General features: G+C 42.6%; 1 protein-coding gene across 1 annotated transcript; it reads right to left on the reverse strand.

Annotated features, from left to right (window-relative positions):
• Positions 1 to 306: 306 nt before the first annotated feature.
• On the reverse strand, positions 307 to 13,131 carry wnt7aa (wingless-type MMTV integration site family, member 7Aa; the record flags this gene model as incomplete). Its single annotated transcript, XM_083892824.1, has 4 exons — positions 307 to 786; positions 8,475 to 8,746; positions 12,278 to 12,504; positions 13,061 to 13,131. 4 exons carry the CDS (start codon positions 13,129 to 13,131, stop codon positions 307 to 309), a joined length of 1,050 nt encoding a protein of 349 aa, XP_083748950.1.
• Between the last annotated feature and the right edge of the window lie 1,123 nt (positions 13,132 to 14,254).

Consider the following 14,254-nt stretch of genomic DNA (forward strand, 5'->3'; position numbering starts at 1 on the left):
ACGTGAATATACTTTGAAATAAAATGTCAGGAATCTATACAACAAGTGTCAACCCCACCTGACAATGAAATGTCAAAATGATCAGTAGTTTTCTCACTGAATAAATAATTAGTTTAGAAAAAAAAAAAAAAGAATATCCTCAGCGTCTGAGCTGAGCAGTGTTGGCTGCAGAGAATTTATGAAACGGTATCGTAAGAAACAGACGTAACATTTATGAGCTCATCGGTTGAGTCCAATACAGCGGCAAATTTGCACTGGCATTCTGAAATATGCGCACAGTCCCAGTGGAGCTTTCAGTAAATACTTCTATTTACAGGTGTACACCTCTGTCCGCTCGCTGCATGTGTTGCATCTGACGTAGCAGCACCACAGGAACTTGCAGTTGCACTGCCAAACGCGCGAGTATTGATGCGTGTTGTGTCCGCGGCCGCAGCACATCAGATCGCAGCTGTTGGGTTGCTGGGCCGTTTTGTTGCACAGACGACCCTGCGTCCCCATGCTGCCGGTCAGATGGTCGGCCTCGCAGTAGTTGGGCGACCTCTCAATGTAGACCAGCTCTGTGTCCAAGGGCTTGCGGTAGGAATGTGGTTTTTTGATCTTCAGGAACGTTGGTCGCTTGTTGCGGCTGGCTCGCACCGGCTCCACATGTGAAGCGTGGTTGTACTTCTCCTTGAGAAAGTATCCCAGCTGACGGAACTTTGGGAGCGTCGTCCAGCATGTTTTGGTGGTGCAAGACCCTGACACACCATGACACTTGCACTCCAGGCGCATGGTCTTCTCTAGAACCTAGAACAGAGGAGAAATTCAGATGAAGCAGATTTTCATACTGGAAATTAAAATGCAGTTAAAAGTACTCAAACCTTGTTAAATTGAAGTTGAGCTTCAAACCTTTGAAATTTGGCCCAAACATTTGCTTTGACTTGAGGATAAACTGATTAAATCTTGGTAGTTACAGGTCAAAATTTGAGATCACAGTGATGTCACTATCTTTTTTTAAAAATTATTTTGTGAATGCTTTGACTCGAGAGAATCCTTGAATCTTCAAGTTGTTCTTCAAATGTTCACTTAAATGGATTAGCTGATTAGATGTGGTTTTTGAAAGGCTAATGTCGCATGACGTGTTTTTGAAGTCTTTTAATTCACCGTTCACATTTAAGGCCACATTATACTTCTCCGACTGCATAATGCGTTATCCGACTTTATACTTCTGCGTCGTGGTGATGGACACGCGCTGCAATTTCCCGCCCGATCAGTAGGGGTTGCTGCGCAAGGTTGTTGTGCTTCTGGCTACAGTGAGCAATGGTGTTCGAGAGAGAAAGAGAGAGAAAGACTGTTGTTGTTGAAACAGTGGCCGTTTCTCACTTTTCTGTGTGACGGAACGCAGTTTTAAGATAATTTGAGGCGAGAAATTGGCCATTTAGAGTCTAAACATGTGCCGTGTGTGTTAAGATATGACGTATTTATAGTTTGGCAGCTGCGTTTTCGGCGTGGATCAGCTCCGCCTCTGTGAACGCTCGGGTGAGCACTGTGAGCCGGCACAGAGCAGCTTCGCTCGGCCTGTCCTGAGGACCAATCGCAGCTCTTGCCGTCTCCGTTGTCCCTTGGCGGAGTGACGGACACTTAAAAAATATTTCGTGCAGTCGGAGACGACGCAGAGGCTCTTCGACAGGCTCTGCGTCGACGCAGAGGACTCTGCGTAACCTACGGAGAGCACTTTACGCAGAAGTATAAATTGGGCTTTAGGGGTCACCGCAGCAGATCGGCCTCCATCTTGTCCTCTTCTGTTACACCAACTGTCCTCTGCGTCCTTTTGGACAGGCAAGAGGAAAAGAGGCAGGAGCTACCTCTACTCTAATATTCACCGTATCACCTGTCTCACTGTCATTCACACACAGGTATTTTGTCTTGCTCCTACCAACCTTCATTCCTCTTCTCTGCATTGCATACCTCCACCTCTACAGACTCTCTTCCACCTGTCCCCTGCTCTCACTGCAGATTACAATATCATCTGCAAACAACATAGTCCGCAGAGACTCCTTTCTGACCTCGTCTGTCAACCTGTCCATCACCGTTGCAAACAAGAAGGGGCTCAGAGCTGATCCCTGATGTAATCCCACCTCCACCTTGAACCCATCTGTCACTCCAACTGCTCACCTCACCACTGTCTCAATGTCCTATGTCCTGCACCACCCTCACATACTTCTCTGCCACTCTCCTGACTTCCTCATGCAATATCACAGTTCCTCTCTTGACATCCGATCATACTCTCTGGGTGGTAATTCAAGTGTATTTTTAACTTCTACACCGAGTAAACAACGTTTTTTGAGTTTTGCTTGAATAAAATACACATCACTTTAAAGGAGAAACATTTAGTAATTGCAACATTACACACAATCTCTTACAGATTGTTTGTTAGTGTCTTTCCATCATGAGGAACTAGGAAACATCAGTTTGGTGAAATACTGATGGATATTGCATGAATAGTTCCAACAGGTTGAGACAACAGTTTTCTAGCATTCCAAATGAATGTAGGCATTCCTGAGATCTCAGGGCTGCTTCAAGATGTCTCTCTATGGCCAGTAGCAATGCAGGTTTGATTCTTTCACAAGAAACATTCAAAGCTTTACCACATGCACATGAAACAACCACTCGCACAAAAGCGGACCAATCTTTTCAACTTTGTGCACGTTGTGTAATTAAAAAAAAAAAATCCCTTATTAGTTTAATAGTCATGGAATACAATGTAGCTCTTGTGATCTCATCAGAATTACCTCGAGCACCCAGGAATATTTTCGCATGGTGGCCATATATGATATTGCAGCTTCAGCATTGATCACGATCACAGGCCCAAAGAACAATTTTACCTTTTTTTTTAAGTGGCATGTGTGTTTGATTCTGCGAAATATCTTCAACTAGAAGCGCTGTTTGAGAGCACTAGGGTTGGGTCAAGTGACCGATTTAGTGATATCGTTGTCCCTTCATGTGCAATTCAATAATCAGTACGCCACGGCAAATATCAATATTTTAATTAATAAATGAAGGTGCTGTAATGTAAACGGTCCCGGTAAATCACCTAATTTGTGCTTCTAATAAATTAAATATAAACCAACCAAAAAAAGTGGGCAATGATGTGATATCTGTCAGAAAATAGCAATTAGATATTTCCCCGCAATTCTTTCAGCCCTAACAGTAAGCCATGACAACCACAAATCGTTGATTTGTTTATGGTAGCTGAAAATCAGTCTGTCCAAACAGATGCATTCAGACACGCAGTATACTGCAATTACTTATGAGTAGTTGTTGTGACTGAAGTGACAGTATAATCGGTCACTTCATTGAGATGTTTATGGTGACTGCACTGGCAGCAGTGAAAGGCCTTTTCATGGTAAGAGTGGAACCTTTTGGCGGGTTTGGCAAAAGCAGCTGGGGTATTCACTGTGTGCCTCGGGCTGAATGACATCAGCTTACCCTCCTTCCTCCTCCTCACCCTCGCTGGTATTAAAAAGCCTCACCCTGCTTTTTAATTATTCCACTCTGATATACCCTCAGACTCTCTGGAGTCTCGTGGGGTAATTGTCAAAAGCCTTGGATGCACACAGCTTAGCGTGGTCATGCTCCCGAGATCTGACAAACATATAATTCACGAAGTTCAGTGAAGTGAGATACCGGCGAAGCTGCCATTGTTTGTCTAACAGAGCCCCTGTAAGCCTCCCGTGGCACCTTTTACACTATTGTTTATTCTTCTCATGACATTTGAAGGTCGACACTCTGACATCATCTCCATTTAAACATGAAAGCCTCACAACGCTAATTACAGAGCTATCACTTTTGTAAGTGCATATTAAGAGATCCACACACTATCACAGTGTGACTGATGCCAGCCCTCAAGTACAGTGTGAAGCCGTCTCCCACTAAATCCTGACCGTCGCACGTTAAACAACCCTGTCGCCAAGACAAGACCACATATTGCCTCTGTGACACTGAAAACGCACTCGGATCCTCAAAAGTAGTCTGATGGGAAAGCTGTGGGGCACAAAGAGCCCATCAGCTCTACATGACTCTGTGTTTGTCAGTACAGTTGTGTATTGTTTCCATGTTATCTGGCCCTGCGAAAAGTTTCCTCCTAATTCTCATAGCTGTGGATCTAGACCAATGACAGTCCGCTGACTGGGCGACAAAATCGTCGCTCCCTTGCGACCGGTGTTTCTTCTACGCCCGTCTATTTTCAAATGAAGTGAATGGCTTTTGAGCACGTTCCCACTTCCATGCGCTGTTCTCAGTCGAAAGGCAAGCCTGACCAAGGGCCTTACCATTCCAAACCAGGCCGTACTGTACCATGACGAAAACATGGCTAAAGCTGTCTTCCTCACAGCAGAGTCACTCGCTGCAGACGCTCAGTGTATGTCTGTTTTTTTTCCAGCTTGTTTTTGAGCTTTACATCATAGCCAACGATGTTGAGAAACGATCACAAAAATGTCTTCCGTGTCTTTGATTTGATTTGATTGCACAGCTCATTCGGTGAGTTCCACATTGGGGTGGGTTGGCAATGCTAGCAGTGTTTTGGCGTCAGAAGTTTCACAGTTGAGCTTAAGCTTTGCCAAGCATGACTTTCTCCTGACCTGTATTTTAAGTCTCATCTCATCGATCACTGTAGTGGTATCACTTTAACTTGATATAGTGACTTATATGAAGTTCTGCACAGATGTCTATGTGGTTTTGTTATGATCCAGATCAGTGGGGTGGTAGCCACTGGTCTCCCTCTTTCTCCTTCTCTTGATTGTGTCGTCTACCTCATGCCGTAGGGTGAAAAACATGGGGCCAACAGAATCACATCACACTTGACAAAGATATTTGAATGATCAGTGAAGTACCTTATACATTCTATGTGCATCATCATCATCATCATCATGTGGTCATCAATGGCACATAATCACATGCGATTGTGTTGCTTTCCCACTTAAGTTTCCAGACCTACTGGAGCCTCGGCCCCAACCCATTTGCCAATATAAGTTTCACTTCTCCAAACTGTAGCTTTGCATAGGTACATGGAGTCGGTTATAATATAAATGAGAACGTGTTTTGTGTCTTCCACTGCCACTTTAAAAATCATAGAATTTTGTTTGGAACACTTAAACCAGATTTTGTTCCTATGGTTAAACCACTACACAACCTGATTCCATGTTAGTGCCTTCATTTGTTATTGCATGGATGCTCTCCAGTCCATTTGTGGGTTACTTTCTGGGATTTAGTTTAACATAAGATGTTATGATCATAATTTTCCTTCTTTTTTGGGGTTTGTTTTCTAATCCAGCCATTAAATTACTTCTGAAAGGTGTTTCTAAGGTTTCAGCCTGTGTTCTGGCTGTAGACTCCATATCATTCCTTCCATTTTGCAAGGAATGCTAACTTTACTCACAGGTGACATTTCCTCTGTGTTACAGTTAAGTAAAGTTGAGCTGGAGTGGGAGCATTATTTAACTTGACTACTGTCCTTGTCCCAGCTTACAAGCACATTCTGTGTCTTTCTAACTTTAAAATATACATTTCTGTAAGCTGACAGATCATTGATTTGGTCTCCACCTCAGTCCAAAAATGAACTGCTCTGGATTCAGCCATGTTGTTTCTGTCTTTAATTCTGGGTGAAATAATCCCTTAGTCAACTGGGTCTTATTTATAAGTTCTTACTTGAAAAATAGATTTTTAATGTGACTCTCAGTCTCAATGTGACTTCCTATTAAAATAAATGTTTGAGACATCTCTCAGTATGACTGCTGCTTCAAATGAGACGTCAAAAGAAGGCTGAATCGCCACAGACTCCTCACGAATTCTGTTGTGCATACAAAATCAAATAGCAGCTCTGTCTCTCTGGACAGATATGTTACAGCTAAAGTGGCCATAAACGCAGCAGCATCTTAGAGCACACACAGTTTACCCTCAGACTTCCACTGATGTAGTATTATGTGTCTTCTTCCAACAAACTGCTCTCTCGTGGGGTCACTTTGTGGATGACCATGCAATTTGTAGTGATTTATGTTTTGGCTCCCTATTTCTGTACAGTGGGTAACAAAATCAGAGTCTGGCTCATACGCTCTTGTATCGTCCTGGGGCCTCATTTATAAAACTTTTTTGCGCAGGATTCACCTCAGAAATTGGCATATGTATGAAACACAGACATAATTAATGTTCATTCTTCTGGCGTGATGAGAAAGATGCGGTAAAAGCAGAGAGAAGACAGAAGAAGGGGGGGTTGTCACACAATGTGAAACTGAGGTACTTCCACGAGCAGCGGGACAGTGCGTGGAAGCGGAAAGCGGCTCACGTTCATCACTATTCGTTTCTAAAGTGCTTCCAAGCCTCTGTGGCCATGTCCATCACAGTCGCATGACAGTTTCTCATAGAATACCACCTGAGGGCTCAACGTTCACACAACGTCAGCAGGGGTTTTCATGCACCAAGATTTCCCTCGACTCCCTGAATCCTTTTTTACGACATTATAAACTGTAGATGATTAAAGACCCAACTTCTTTGCAATCTTGCACTGAGAAACTTTGTCTTTGAACTGACTGTCAATTCTCTCACAGGGTTTGACACAAAATGGTAAACAACCACTTAACACCGATTGGTAGATGCTCTGTTTGTACCAGTCATGGTACCCTCACCTACCCCAAAGATCAGAGGCGATTGCTTTATGACAGCAAGAGAAGCTCTGCTTTCTTTAGAACATCATAAAATAAATGGTCAAATATGTATCGTTTTATTTACATTTCTTTACTAAAAGGTTGCTTGAACCAGATCAACTATATGGCTAGTTTGTTCAGAATCAGCTGTTTATTCTTCTCGTACGTTCCCACAGCAGCACGTCCCATTAAAACCAGTAGAGGTTTAGCTTCAATTGATCTCTATGAGAGAGCACAGCTTTGTTTCACTGCGGTGAGCGAGACAGTGATAAGATAAATGCGGCTAAATCGCCACTTTCTGGGAAGCTCAGCATCTCTGGGTGTCAATGAAACAGTGGACGTGGACGATTGGCATCAGCGTGGTGCTTGGAGGAACTGTCTGTCAGAATTTATGTATAAATAACTGTGCCTGAAATGTTTCACAGACCAGCAACTGCCACAGCACGACATATATTCGTACGACAAAAACAATACCGTTTACCAACTATGAAGGGACTCCGAGAGGAAATCCTACATTGTGTAGCTTCAAGTAAAAGTTCAAGTCATTCAACAAATTAGAAATTTAAATGTTGTTCATGTCTCAGTGTTAGAAGACGGTTTCGCTTAACCTCAATAAATATAACGATAATCATAACGTGAACAAACAAAATCTTAATCTCAGACTTGCTAGATTATTATGCCATTGCTAGACACTATATGGAGAAGAACCATCCATCAGCCGAACCCATTGATTTATTGGTATAGGGGGCTCTCTCTTTTTTTTTAAAAAGAAAAGAAAACAATAATCATATTCTACACATAAGGACGTTTCTGTTTTATATCAGCTTAACGCTGATCTGTTTGACTTGGTTAACCACAATATAGCTAGTTAAAGTTTAAGTTACTGTGTGTTTTTAAAGTCATCTTTCCCAAATCTGTCAGTTAGTTTGTCCGAACTCACCGATCCCCTGACTGTTCCAGACTACTGGTTTTTTTTATGAATTACTAAAATGTAATAACGAGATTCAAGTCGAGCAAATTTGTCCTGAATAGGAAAGTTAATGATTAACCTTGAGACCAATTAAAGATGTGTTATTAAATTATCTAACGATTTCGGTTTCATTTGTACCAGCAGAGGGCACACATCTACCACAGTGATGAAGAAGTTAGCCGAGGTGAGGTGAGATGAAGTGGCCTCTGAGCTACACCTTCATTAATAAGAATACATTTCCTGAATCAACTGGTCATTGTTGTTTATTTTACACGTTAATCAACAAGAACAATTTTGTTTGCTTTGGTGCTCTAGATCAGTGGTTCTCTGAGAAAATATTGAGCTTCCCAACTATCTTGGACACTGGTATAGTGAAATTAGATTAAGATGGAGCGAGAGATGAGGTGACGCTAACTATTATTATTTAATTTCTGTTTGTTTGTTTGGTTTCATTTTCTACGCACTGTGGTCAAAATTCCTCAGCTCCACTCCAATCAGACAACCTGGTATATGCAGTAGAACAGTGTTTCTGATTTTCCTCCAAGTACCACCAGCTGAAACTTGCGTACCACTAGTGGTACACATACAACAGTTTGAGAACCATGGCTCTAGACCATGCAGTCCATGTGTGTGATTTTGAGTTTGTGGTAAAGCCTGAACATGTCTATCCGTGCATCGCTGATGCATTTTTAATTGTTTTTTAAAACCTTAGAGCTGGTCTCACATGGTGAGAATCTGGTCTTGGCTTATTACTGGTGATGATGATGATGATGATGTGGAACATGCTAAAATAAATAAACGCAAATATACCAGTGTTCCAAACATACCTTGCGTCCCACTTCATTGTTATGTAAATTCATGAGAGTCCTGGCGTTCTGCTTAATTTCCCGCGCGTCCACAAACACCTTGGAGAATTCCAGGCCGTAGTTGACGTCTGCAGAGCAGCCTCCCCACTTCCAGCCTTCCTCCTGGTTGTAGAAACCCTGCTTGTCCTTGTCACAGCCGCAGCCGCTCAGACTACCCTGGGTGCAGGCTGCGGTGACCGCGTGGGCGACCCCGGCAGCGATGATGGCATAGGTGAACGCGGCCTCCTTACTGCCTGCGATGAAGAGGAAAAATAACATTTTTCAATCACAAATGCTGACAATCACTACCTCAGATTCTGCCGAGCCTCCTCGCATACCTGACATAGCTCCCTGAAACCAAATCAAAAATACACGAGTCAGGCCAAGTCTAATTCATTAATCACGCCCTCTTTATAAACAGATACCGAGTTGTGAATCGTGTAGAAAATATAATAAAGCCTGAAAGAGGAAAAAGGAAGCCGTTTACCAGGTAGCAGGTAGTAGTTTTTGCAACCGTCAGGATTTGTATGATTTAATAACTTCTCCAATTAACACTCTTTCTATATATCACATATGATGGATAAAGAGACCATTCAGTGGAAGACAACATATTTAATGTTTAGGCCTTATTTTGGCTCTGGTCCCAGCTGCCATCACACTAGAATCCGCCCTGAGGAGGTGAATCTGAGAGGCATGCACAGCCTCCCTACATAGATGGATTTCCACTCCATAAATCTGACTCCTGCAGGTCAAGTGTGTTTTCTTTCTTTTTAATTAAAATGGAGCATGCGTGGAAACCCTCCAAAAAGGTTGTGAAAATGCTCCAATGAAGTCGTAATCTTTAACGGTTAAACCAGCGCAGAAGCTCTTATGGTCACTTTTTTATTTTTATTTATTATTTTTTTTTTAGCTCAAGCTGAAATCAAATTTAGTCGAAACAAACTGATGTGAATCTATGCTGATGTCTCACAGCGGTGCACGACCTCAGAAGGGTATAATTTAAAGGCAAAGCAGACCTGATCATCAAGCGCAGCAGCCACCCTAGCATTACATTTGTAAACCAAATATATTAACGGTTACATCACTTGCAATAAACTCTGTGATCTGTGTGTTTTCAGTCCATGTACAAGCAGCCAGTGCCCACACTTCAGTAGCCAGCTTTGGTGGACGGGAAGGATACGCTGACCTAAAGCCAAAATGCTGCCATGCGGCCAACAACAGTCCCGAATTTATGTATTCTGTCAGGTATCAGTGTTCCAGTCTGCTGAAACAAAACAATAGATCGAGGCAGGCTCGATGCAAGGCAGCAAGATCCGAGCAGCGCAAGCCGACCTGGAAATCAGCCTCGTCCTCTAACTTGAACAGGTTTTTTTTTTTGTTTTTTTTTTTTTTTTGGCAATGCCTCAATAATTTGCAATTATCTCCTCTCACTGAGATTTGTGTAAATCCATCGCATCGCTGTGCCTTTAGTAGTTGCTCTACTGAAACACGCAGTAAAACACCCCCCTGCCAAAGCTGCAGAACCTGGAGGGAGATTTTGTAAACCTGGGAGAAAGTGCTTGTCTGAACTTGAAGCTCCTGAAGGGATGGGATGGGGGGGGGGGGTTATTTTATGAACACATACATGATGATCATTCAGCTGAGAGCAGATAAAGAGCATGTCAGTCTGCATGTTTTGTGCAAGCAGAATACACTCAATCACAACAGTCAGTCGTTGGTTTACCCGTTTACCCTGTTTTTACCCCATTATTGTTATTATTATTATGATGCACATGTTTGCTCTCATAATGAGCAGCAGACATAAGGTCCCAGTGCTTCATCTTAACACAACTGTCAGTGCAGAAGTCACTTGCACATCAAACTATTCATCGTGCAGCTGTTATTTTGCTGCAAACCTTCAGTGCGCTTGACGATTCATACACTATATTAATGTGCAAAGTAGCAATCATTATAAGATTATGTGAACCATAATCCCTAATGACACTAAGGAGTGAAAGATGACTGTGTGTGTGTGTGTGTGTGTGCGTGTACACGTGTGTGTTCTTGTATTTCTTACCTCCCCGCTTCAGCTTCGGGGCTTTTTCTGGCATTAACCCTGACCTTGTCAAGAACAGTAGTCTAGTTTAGGGTTTAGGGCTCAGGTTTGAGTTGTGTTTAGGTTTGGGTTAAGATAAAGATGAGGCATTAACTGGAATAAGGCTTTGTTTTTGTCTGAATGGAGAGCGAGAGAGAGATGACGGGATGAACTTACAGGACAAGACAGTGGAAGTGAAATACCAGTGTGTTTAAAACTGACTTTCCACTTATTTCCACTGTGGTGTCTTTGGAGTATCGCCTCCGGACTTATTCCACATGTACGCTCAAATCTTGGGGGTTTATTTTCCCACCGAGAGCAGATGCTCTTAGAGTCGGAGCTCTCGGGGCTTTCAGACATTTGTCAGGGTCAGCGATTGTGTATCTTGGAGGAAACTCTCTCAGGGACTAATTGTGGACATTTTAAGAGCAGTTTTCTAGCTTTTTTCGAGCCCTTTTTAGTGTAAAAGCTTCATGCAGTGATAAATAGCCCATGATATAAAAGGTGTAAGTACAAGCATGTTCTGTTTGTGACCTGTAGCTGCTGATAAAACATCACAATAATTAGTGAGCACAATTTAATTTTCTTCAACAAAAGGAAATATTTTATAAATTAACCACTAGTAGAATATCTTTAGTTGTGGACAAAACAAGACATCTGTTGTCATTTTTGACATTCTGACGTTTTATGGACAAAGCAGCAATTAATTGATCGAGAGAACACCCTAATCAATATATTATAATGAATAATACACAATATATCTATGTCTAAATTACATGGATGTTTATGCAAACACTCATTCTTTATTTCCATAAACATGTTTTAAATCCCCAATTAACCAGTTTCTTCAACTTCTATTAAATTTTCTGTCATTTATCGCCATAATTATCAATATCACCTGATTTGAAACGTTTAATTCTGATAACCTTTTTGTGCGCAGCGTACAGTTATCGACCTGCTGGTGTGACATAGAGTAGCTATTAAAAAGAATTAATAAATAACATGACTCAGCCCCCTTAGGCATCCCAAAATGATTTTATTACATACAATATCTTTAGTTTTTAGATGCATAAAGCAGTGTATGTTACTAAACTAAAAAAGGGCCACTCTTGATGGGTCTGATGGGAGTACTGTTCATTGATTAATCTGTCAATCATTTCGCTGGTTAATTGAGTTTGGTTTGTAAAATGTTGACAAATTTTGATCTGTGTTTTTCATATCTGGAAATGATGAGGTTCTCAAATGTCTTGTTTTGTCCACAAACTAAAATGACACAGTTTTAAAGATTTCTTTGTCACGTGGAGCAAATAAACTAGGACATATTTACATTTAAGAAGCTGAAAACTTGATTTTTTTTTTTTTTTTTTTTTTAACCAACAACACAAACCAGTTAATCATTCTCAAAGTATACTGATGATTCATTTAACAATGATTCATGGTTTATGTGTCAACAAAGCTGCGCTGTACACGTGCAAAGCCCTAATTAAATACATTTGAGACTATAGCTTTGAGGGGTCATCAAAACTAGTAAAGTGATATATAATTAGAATATTTTACCATAAAACATAATACAATCTCCAGAAAAGCTCCATCTCGAGACCTCACAGAATAAGTCTCTGCTGCATGGCCTACAGCCTGCTTGTTTTTGTGTGTGCGTGTGTGTGTGTGTTATTTTTTTCATTTATTAAAATCACATCAGAGTGCGACGTACCCACTTTGAGCTCTTTTCCGAACACGGTCCTCTCTCCCAGGGCCGAGCAGTTCCAGCGTCCGTGTCGGAACTGGAACTGACACTCGTTGATGGCCATCTGAACCCCCTCTCCGATCACGATGATGGCGTCGGGCCGGCTCTGACAGATCGTCCTCTGACGAGGAGCCAGGCCCGGGATTTTGTTGCAGATGATGCTCGCTCCCAGCGCAACCACCGTGGACAGACCTCTGCGACACAAGGTGACACGTTACAAAAGTGGCGCGTGCTTTTGGCCACATTTGTCAGTGTAAATCAAGTAAATGGCGTTTTGATGGATGTGTGTGTGTGTGTGTGTGTGTGTGTGTGTGTGTGTGTGTGTGTGTGTGTGTGTGTGTGTGTGTGTGTGTGTGTGTAGTAAAACACTAAGTGCTTTCTCTAATTATTATATCTATGTACTTTTATTAAAAAGTACCTTAGGGAAATTCCTTCTCATCCTCTACTAGAAACCCACCTAGAATTAGGAGCTGCGCGCCCGGGGCGCAATGTGGGTTAGGTACCTTGCTCAGGGGTACTCTAGCCCTTTAACCTGGTTAGGGACTTGCACCCGCAACCCTCCGGTTACAAGCCAAGTTCCCTTTCCATGTGAGCACGGGCTGCCCCGCATTGTGTGTGAACAAGCACGGCGTATGACAACTGCATGTGGTCCAGCGACATCCCTGACTTTTACATTCTCACCCCGGGAACACTGTGCGTAAAGACAACCTGTGGAACATCCCTCACTCTCTCACTCTCTCACTCACTCACCCGATCTTTAGGTAAACTACTCCAAGGCACAGGAAAAAGTGTAAAATCCAGCGCCGCGTCTTCCTGCTCATGGTGCTCGGGCCACTTCACTTCTCTGCTCTTTTATTTCTCGGCGGAGTCCCGCGGGATCTCCAGGTGATCCGAGCAACAGGCGCGGATAAAGCAGCTCCCGGGCGCAAAGCGACGTCTGTGGAAATAAACTCGTGTCGATCTCATTTGGTAGGTGTCCGGTGGAGCTGCGGGCCCGCGGCGGTGCATTGGAGCTGAGCTGGTGCTCAGGTGCGCAGCTCCGCCTCTGTGTGTTCCGCGGTGATCGGGGGCCCCGAGAGCGCGCGTCCACCTTTTCTCCGTCAGGGCGTGTTCTGCCTCCCTCCTCAGCAGCGGCCCGCTCCAGCTTCCAGCAGCCTGCAGGTACACGCTCAGCTCATCTGCCCTGACACACACACACACACCTGCTTGCTTCAGCTCACACACACACACACAGTCCTCTGGATGATCCGTGAACGTCAGGCCTCCATCCCTGCGCTGAACAGCAGCGCTGCCTTACAGTGGGACACTTTTTATTCATTTTCTAACGATAAACGCTCCTCCCATTTATCCTCATCCACCCAAACCCAACTTAACCACCACCTTCACTTCATATGTGTGTGTAACGTTACACCGCCATAGATACAAAAGGGAAAAACACACATTTACAGTTAGAAGTGTAATACTTTTTTGAATGCAGACACTGAAACATGTTCTTTTCAGTTTAATTGTCTTTCATCCAACTGTCTCAGTAGTTTATGTGTGTATATATATTTCTATATTATTATTATTATTACAAGGACTACTTAAAATAAATACAAAAAAAAAAAGATGAACTCTTTCACCAGATCAGCATTTGGGAGTAGTGAAAATAAGGTTTCCTCAAGTTAGTGTTTAAAGTGAACAGCAGTACAGGTCTGACCTTGAATGAAGAGTAAAAAAAAAAAAGAATGAATGATTCAGGAGTGCTGTGTGAAGAACACAGTTAGTTCTTGAAGGGATTATTGCACCATCTGCTGTCACAGCTGAGGAACTGCGGCCATCATCTTCAAGTAACAAACCAGCCACAGCCTGGGGTTAATGGGTGGACATCTATAGAGTTAAATAACTGTGGGATTATACGTTAGAGATTAAGTTTTGACTCGTGGTTACTATAGTAGACAATAA

Source organism: Microchirus variegatus (assembly GCF_963457635.1).
Source record: "Microchirus variegatus genome assembly, chromosome: 7".
NCBI lineage: Eukaryota > Metazoa > Chordata > Actinopteri > Pleuronectiformes > Soleidae > Microchirus > Microchirus variegatus.